Below are 8,971 nucleotides of genomic sequence, written 5' to 3' on the forward strand. Positions count from 1 at the left end.
GGGCTGCAACAGTGAGTCAAACGCCAGAAGAGTCGTTGGCAGCCTTCCACAGGCAAAGCCGCTGGGTGAGGCAGATGGAATCGCATCATTCTCACAGAAGATTGTCACGAACAGAAACGAAAAGGAAAAAGAAGAAAAACAAAGCGAAATAAACCAAAAACCAAATCAGAATCAAAAGAGATTTAAAAAGGCATTCCATATCGCATAGGGCATTCCAGTGACATAGTCTGTAAGGCTGGTATCCCAGCTGTCCCCCCTCATCGTCCTCCTCCTCTTCCTCTTCCTCCACCTCCTCCTCCTCCTCCTCCTCCACCTCCTCCTCCTCCTCCTCCTCCTCCTCCTCCTCTACCCTCCCCCTGCCTTACTGTGTTGAACCCCGGTCCTTGTGCCCCCCCTCTCTGTTTCAATTCAGCTGGCGGCGAAGTGCCTGGAAGAGAGACAAGTCGAGGAGGAATTTCTTTTCTTTTTTTTTTGGCACGGGGGGGGGGGGGGGGTATTTAGGGGTGTTGTTTGCCCTTGAATCTGACACTCAGGGGCAAGAGAGTGAGAGAGAGAGAGTCCTTGCGAGGAGAGGGGGGCCCGTGCAAAGCGGCCCCCTTTTGTTCCCACGAGAGGAGAGGAGGAGGGCTGGGCTATGTCTCCTTGTCAGGCTTGCTGACGGGCTTGCCTCCATTCATCACCACAGGCTCGCTTGTGCTTTTGCTGGGCGGCACGACGCCGGCCTTCGGGACCACCTCGCCCACGTCATGCAGGGATGGCTCACGGTACATGGCAACTGGGAGGAAGGAAAGAGCACATCGGGGTAAAACTGAGAGTGATTTACTGCCTCTAATAACACTGATGAACAAAGAAGTGGTTTCAAGTGACAGAGGTAGTGGGACACTGTATCTTGGCCTCTTCCTGTACCTACTGTGTGTAAATCTTCAAGACAAATCCATTTCTATACAGTGTCACACTCAACAATCAGCATGAGTTATCACAAACAGTTCAGGTCATTTCAGGAAGTTGAAACCTAAATGGAGAAGTAAAGTCTGCATGGTTTCATCAAAGTTATTAACAATTGAACAGTCAAAATTTTGGCAATCCAAATCCAACTTTTGCTCTGACACAAATAGTTATGTACAGTATACTCTTATTCTAATGATCCTTCTCTGCCAGGCTTATCCCATATCATCTGAACATTCTTGTCACCCAAAGAGCCCAACAGAGACGTTCATTTAATTTTTTTATTTCTTCTTTTATATTCTTTTATTTCTTTATACTGGTAAAGCCTAGGTGTCTGGTGTGGAATTGAGACAGATACAAACCAGACTACACCTACTAGACTACTAGAACTGCATAATTTACCTGTAACTTTACCCAAAAGATTTTCAAAGCTTTATTAGGTCCAGACTACAGGAGGAATTTGACTCATTAATACTTAAACACCATTTCAACTGTAATATTCCACCATGCTCTCATTTCCACACAGGCATTTTCCCAACTCTCCCAGGCCCAATGAAACCTTTTGTGAGTGGCCCTCACCTTCTATGGGCTTAGGCAGGAAGTGAGCAGCAGGTTTGGTCTTCTTGACCCGGTTGCCCTTCATGGGTTGGCCCTCCTTGTTGAGGCCAAGGAACCAGGCGCGGCCGGACTCCTGCTGTCGGTAGAGCAGGGACGAGTAGATGACGTAATAGTTTTCAAACACCGACTCTTTGAATTTGCACTCAGCCGTGAAGAGCTCCTGAAAAGGGGGGGGGGGCAAAAGAAGCAGTCATTTACATCATGCTTTATGTGTAAAAGTAATCGGTGTTTGACGTGTTTATTCAAAGTGACATGGACTCACAATGGTGGATTCGGGGATCGAACCTGGGCTGACCTATTGTAAGGTGGCAAAGCTAATTCTGCTCCAACACATCCCCAGTACAATATAAATATGAAAATTTGCACAACAACTACAACACGTTACATAGTGCTTTTCTCAACACTCAAAGCTTTTCACAGTCAAGGGGGAACCTCACTATTCACCACCGATGTGTAGCACCCACCTAGGTGATGTACGGCAGCCATTATGGGCCAGAATGTTCACCATATACAAGCTTAAGGTGGAGAGTGAGGGAGTGAATGAGCCGATTACAATGGGGGATGATTATGGGGGATGTATATTTCATAAACACAAACAATCATATTATAAATCATACTAAGAAGGAGAAGGAGAAGAGCATCTCTGCAATACATGCTAGCACTTCTGGACGAAGATGTTTACTTTCACAAAACAAGCCTCTGTTTGTTTTCCTGCTATATTTTAATGTAAAGCATGGTTAGTGCTAGCCTGGTAAACCAAACTCATTCACAAAGTGAATAGAGTCTGGTCACTCACGATTGGGAAACCTTTCCAGCACTCACATGGCAATGGGCATAGACTTTGCACTAACTTTGGTTAGGCTGGAATAATGATTTCAATCACATTGATCAGGGATTCATAACGTTACTTCCTACTGTAACTATCTACCTAACTTTACAAACTGACAATAAACAGCATTGGCATCGTCAGGGAACAATGTATGTGAGCCTTGCTGTAAATAAATGTACACAATCTTCCGATTGCAATTTTTCATGTTTGCAGTCGTTGCTACTACTGTTTACCACAGCCACTTTCAATGTCTAAACTATAGCATCATCCCCTCTCATCACTGATTGGGCAGGTAATCTGCCAACTGATGAAAACGCTAGTGAACTATGGTGTACTGTTCCAGACTAGAGAGACTAGACTACTCCCTGAAAGGAGATCTAGGCGGGCGTGGTCAGGCTAGGTTAGTGCTGGTGATTGACACTATCCTAACGTAGATACAGCAGGTTGTATGAGGTATCCTGTTTATATTAGAAAGGGCTTTACTATCATATTGTCCAGAAGAGTGGATAAATGAATAAGAATGGCTATAATAAATATGATAATTATTCATTCTAAAAATAAGATAAACAATGGTGCCTCTTGACAATACACATCAACAGTATTAACAACAGCCTGTCGGGCTTTTTAAAATTTCAGCCTTTGATGTCCACCATAACAAGTGGAAACTCCTGAGTATTTTTGTTTAAAAGGTGTTGCACACAGCCCTAATTTATGTTCTGAGAGAAAATGGCTCCACTCAGAGACAACACATCATTTTCATTAAAGTCAAGGGAGGTAGCACCTCAGCTGTCATATGTTTTAATGAAAAGACATTACAAGACTTAAAATAAAAATATGAACTAAAATAATTTTCCCCACTGATCTGTTATGAATGTAAGTTCTGTATGGTTCTGTATAATACTAAATTTAAGCTCAGCTGCACACAGACATGCTAGGCCTCTCATCTGTGCAATCCCATTGAAACGGAATTGAGCACATTCAATATGCCCGTGTCTCTTGCCATCACTGTCTATGTTTCTAGATCCCTTCTTCGAATGTCCTCACCTTCCATGGTCTAAGTAACTTATTTCAAATATGTTAAAGATGTTTAGTTTGGGTGATTTTTAATCTCTAACATTAGGCCTATGTTACCATGTACCAGAGTGAAACATAACTGGTTGATACTGGTTGGTAACTGGTTGATACGGTCACAAGCAAATGACCTCACCGCACATCACTGCACTGTTCATGTAATACAAATTGTGAGCTTGACATGAGATGATTAAGATTTAGCACTCTGTCGTAAAATGACAGAAATGAGAGATGGACCATGTTTTGGGTCTGAATCATGGACTGCAGCTTCCAAATAATTTTGATGACAGATAATGATCTCTTTAAGGATAAGGCCACTGTCAAACCTCTGGGGAGGACACACTGGAGCAACATGAGCAATATCGAACAGAATGCGTAAAAAAAATATGTAAGTGTTTATCTGTGTGTGTGTGTGTGTGTGTGTGTGTGAGAGAGAGAGAGAGAGAGAGAGAGAGAGAGATAAAGAAAGAAAGTCCAAGATAAAGACTGGCTTGCTGCTGAGCCCACATTGATATTCCATTCAGTAAGTTTGCCACATGAAAGGACATGCACTTGTACGTCTTTGTGGAGGGTTGCCACGGTAACACTGGTGGGAAAAGGGGTTCAACAAGAGGGGATGTGCAATTTGGCAAATTTACCGCCACGTACAATTCACTGTGCATGCGCTTGCATCACACAACTCTGCAGGACAACAGAAAATTCTCCCGCGACCATGTAATTTTTTTTTCTGAAGGCTTTGAAAATCAATCCACACTTGGACTGAAAATAATAATGGAAAGACACATGTCGCGAAACCACTGTGCAAAATCAACCAGAGGCCTTAAAAGCGCCACAGAGTACAGTAGGTTTTTGCCATGTAGCTTTCCACCTTCAACAGAAAAAAAAACTAGTACCGAGAATGGGATTGTCCCTGAAGAATAGAAGACAGAAGAAGTCAAAAGGGAGAAAAAAAAAATCTGGGGAGAACGAATCCTCAGGAGAGCAGTCAGGCCCAGCAGGGATGCCCATCTTTCTACGCCAAGAGCACTCCAGGAACTCGATCAATGTCTGCTGCTATTGGGCGTAACGTTAGGCTTCATCTCACCAGGCAAGTGGGTTGCCAGGGCTATAGGCAGCCCAACAGAAGGGTGAATATTCAGCACCACAGATACTCAGTGTGCATTTAAATGAGCTAATCAAGAGCCATTGTTCATGATTATCCCAAACAAGGTAATTATATGGCTTTAGCAATTATATAACTCTTAGATGTCCTAATTTGTCTTCCATTGCACATATAGTACATGGGAAAGACTAGAATTGCAATGCTGAAATGGTCAAAAGAGAATCTTGTCTCATTTTTTTCCATGTGTGGGATCTCTCATTTCTTTAACAAGCCATCACTGCATTTGACACTGTGCAGCACATGTCCCAAAAATGGCATAAAAATTAGGAATGGCTACAGTGCACAGTGCTAGCGCTAAGTGATAGCTTATTACTGTACATGTATATAAAAATGCGCTATAAATAAAAGTGACTTGACTTGACGTATTACATTCATTAAAATAAATACTACTAGTTACCATCCTGGTTTGTTACTGCTAATCTGTGATAGGAATATAATTCATGATGAGATTGGGAAAAGTTTGGGAGACTGACCTGTAATGGACATTTCCACAGTTTTTGAACCATGTGTACCTACATCCCTTGGGGAAATTGGTCAACATTTTTCCGACACTGGTGAGTGTAAGAGAAAAAGAATCACAGAGAGAAAAAGAGAAGGAGAGAGAGAAAGAAGGAAGAAAAAGGGAAATCCCTTTTCTTCTGTGCCGTCCCTGAGGAGGTGACTGTGTGAGCTGCTCAGTGCTGGCTGTTTGGGAGCACCTCTAACACCGAACTCCTCCAGCGCACTAACTAACGACCTCGGGGAGATAGCGGCAGCGTAAACACAAGAGGAGGATGAAAGCCACAGCCACTAATTCCTTCTGCGACTTCTGCGACACCGTGACAGCAACAGCGCACACACAACCCAGACTGCAGGCTCCAGGCTCCAGCTACACTGTTCCTCTACAAACTAAAAAGTTTCAAAGGGGCAACTGAGCAACACTTTCTACCTTTACACCTGAGTGGTTACTATGTCTTCAAATATCAAAGACATAGCATATGATAAACAAAATCCTTTAAATACTTAAAGGAAAACTCATGATTTTATAGATGCCCCCAAAGTGTAGCATTGTAGCTGCTTGGCTAGCTGTTGGCTGCAGCAACTCAGGCTAGGTAACACTGATTTTTTCTTACTGACAGACCTCGAGAAAACAAAGGTCTGTGTGAAAAATGTCAAGAGCAGACCTTTAAATACTGTATGATACTTATACATGAGAAATATAATGCATATAAATGATGAATAAATATGAATTTACTCTCAAAGTAAGAGATCAGATTTACAGTACGCCAACGAAAAGGAAGCTAACTGGCAGGCAGGAACTCTCACGCACAAGGCTGCACTCTGCTACCCCTCATTATGAGCTAGGAACCGCTAATGAAGAAGACAAGACCCAAGCTCCTAAAAATTTCAAGAGGCATTAGGGAGATTTTACAGGCTAAAATCTGTGGCTAATTGGCAACAACTTCACCTGAGGTGAAGGAAATATCCTACAATGTGTTATGATGATCTTGAAGTAGAATGTTCTCGTACAAAATCTATTTGCAAATTTAATACCTTGAGCAAGATCCCAAGCACAATCATCGGTGATGCAGCTAAAAGCTGTCATGTGCCACATTATGCTGTTAGTTTCTGCACGAGAACTTTACTCATAGACTGACTTTGCACTTTGCCCAGCATTGACATTAGGAACCCAATGTCTTTTACAGTCATTGGGTCCACATCTGAGGCAGCTTGGGGCTACTCAGGGCCTTTGTTTGTCTTTGTTTCTTTTTTGCTAGAAACAACCAATCTCATGGGTCCCAAAAATACGTGAACCTGTACCAAACAGCAAATCCCTTTGTATAAGCAGCACTGCTAAATGAATTACGTGAAAGCACTGATAAACTAAAAGTACAGCTAAATGAAGTAAATGAGTTAATGTGGTGATCAGGGTCTGATCTGCTCCGGCCAGCTGTTGTTTGAGGTTGACCTCAAAAAGGCCTGAGAGAGAGTGTGACCCTCAGTGCGGCCTCCTCTCTCTGATGTCCGTCGACAGAGAGCTGCACCCTGACAAAGAACAGGTGCAGCGTGAGGCTGCCTACACGACAGACGCCACAGCTCCAACAGGAGCCGTGCACGGCCCTCACATCAAAGAAGTCAGTGCACCAAATGCAATTTACCGACATGCAGAACTCATTGGGTGACGGTGACCAGGAGGAAAACATGAAAGGGACAGCACAAGCAGAACACCGTCTCTACAAGGTGAAGACTTGAATTAGCTTCTATGACAAGATGTGAGACGAGAGATGTGACATTCTTTTCCTCTTTTGTCGGTCAGTTCCAGTGAGATCTGAATGCTCTACTCTTTGTATTATGACTTTAATAGCAAGCTCTCCTGTGCTGTTCTGTCACACTTGTGCAAAAGGAAAAAAATGAAAACTCCTATAAAAAAAGGTCTTCCCTGCAGGGAGTGCCAGCAATAAATATCCGTCTCCATAAAAGAGGAGATTTGGAGCAGCCAACGAGGTTGCAGCTATTAGGCCCCAATTCTGTTGTTTTGTGAAGGTGGGTATGTCTGCACTGCACTGCGGCTTGCTGACTGTGAATGGGACGCTGCTTTATAGGCCCAGATTAATCACTGCAAGTAGAGAGGGAAAGAATAAAAGAAACAACAGGAACAAATGCTCCCGAGCGCCTCAGGAGAGTAATTGGGGCCATTTATCATTTACTGCAGCCAGGTCAGACAAGCAAGATGGCAGATGAGTCTACAACTGAGGGCCCAGTTTCTCGAAAAACATCATAAGTCTAAGTAGTTCGTAAAGTCCCTCTTACAAACGTCTTAATATTCGGAATGTTTCCTTAAACCCTCGTTGCTTAATATCCAATGTGCTGCATGTAAAACATTAGATAAAGAATCTTAAAGTCTTCAAGTACAAATCGTTCCAAATGAAGCTGGAATTCCTATCTGCGTAAAGGGGTTAACCAAAGATCAAACGAAACACACCAGAGAGGTAGCTCACCCCTTCCTTCAGTATTTCCAGAGAAACTACACATAGGGTTTCGTTTTTGATTGGAGGGCAGACTGCCCCCACCAGTTTTTACAGTTTTTGGAGCCTGGGCTCCCTACCGGGAGACCGGGTTTTATTTCACAACGGATTGTGGGGAGATGATTGCTGAATTTGACAAAAAATGTTATGGGCTTGAAATCGCGTACGGTCACTGACTGCACCTTTAAAAGGTGGAGGTGGAGACCTAACCACTACAGGGTGTAATACAGTGGAAATATATACTGTACCGGTGGAAATATATATGTAACACCAACATAAAAAGAGGACTGCTTTTCATCCTTTGTGTTTGTTTTATGTGTAACACATCCACAGTTCTAACATCTAATTGTTGAACTTTGATACTGGATATGGCATCCTAAAATTTCAAACAAAGTATGGATCCATGGTTTGTTGTGTTTTTTTTCTACATTTCTAACTTCAATAAATATATGAATATATATAGGAGGAGGATGTTACAGGAAACAGTTATGTGACTCACTGTTTGTTGACAGACTATCAAACACATTGTGTAACATCAGTCATTAAATATTCTGTAAATACTCTTCTTGTAGGAGCATACTTGACACCCTCGCTGATGTTTGATTCCACAGCGCTGTTTTGAACAAATCAATTTGATGTAATGCCCTCATAACCACATGCTGTGGCCATACGTGGGGTTAATATGAGTGATTGGCCGGGCCCCACCCACAGTGGTGCATGTCTGGTGTTCACAGAAGGGGCCATCTTATGAAATTAGGTGATGTTGCACTCGCTCCCAAGACATTCACATTCAGCAGGGAGTCTATCGGGGATCCCCCTACTGTAAGAGCTGTGTACATGGTGTGTGTATGCTTGTGTGTGTGTGTGTGTGTGTGTGTGTGTGTGTGTGTGTGTGTGTGTGAGAGTGTGTGTGTGTTTATTCTACTGGGAGAGAGTGAAGTGTTTGTGACAGGGACCAGTTTGGTCTCAAGATCACAGCATGAGGGTATAAGACACTCTAACCCCTTCTAACACCTGCCCATCTGTCTTGCACTGTGCATTACAACTGCACCTTCTGTCTTAGTGCGGGAGTAACCCGCTCTACCTTCTCCAGGAAATGAGAAGCTGTGTGAGAGGATAGAAGGGAAAAAAATTGTCTATTTTTAGTGGCGTTGGGGGGTCCCTGCAGAGCCACGTCTGACCTTGCTGCTCCTGCTGGCGAAACGCCGCTCAACCCTCCCCTGAACACCTCGCTGTCTGTCCACGGGCGCCATATTAGGGCGGAACGTTCCAGATAATAGCGGGTCTCGGCCAGCCTGCCGGCCGCCTCTCAAACCTCGGCGGGGGAAGGCTAACGGGGAA

The 8,971-nt window shown here is 43.5% G+C and overlaps 1 protein-coding gene across 2 annotated transcripts in view; it reads right to left on the reverse strand.

Moving 5' to 3' along the window:
• Nucleotides 1–365: 365 nt before the first annotated feature.
• The window catches only part of LOC121698913 (fibroblast growth factor 14), a 70,913-nt gene continuing 62,307 nt past the window's right edge, over nucleotides 366–8,971 (reverse strand). For both annotated transcript variants that reach the window (XM_042081424.1, XM_042081425.1), the window contains exons 4-5: nucleotides 1,525–1,723; nucleotides 366–775 (exon numbers count right to left, since the gene is read on the reverse strand). In XM_042081424.1, the coding sequence (XP_041937358.1) occupies nucleotides 633–775; nucleotides 1,525–1,723 (342 nt within the window). In that variant the 3' untranslated portion in view covers nucleotides 366–632. The remainder of the gene's footprint in view (nucleotides 776–1,524; nucleotides 1,724–8,971) is intronic.

Source organism: Alosa sapidissima, chromosome 23, assembly GCF_018492685.1.
Source record: "Alosa sapidissima isolate fAloSap1 chromosome 23, fAloSap1.pri, whole genome shotgun sequence".
NCBI lineage: Eukaryota > Metazoa > Chordata > Actinopteri > Clupeiformes > Clupeidae > Alosa > Alosa sapidissima.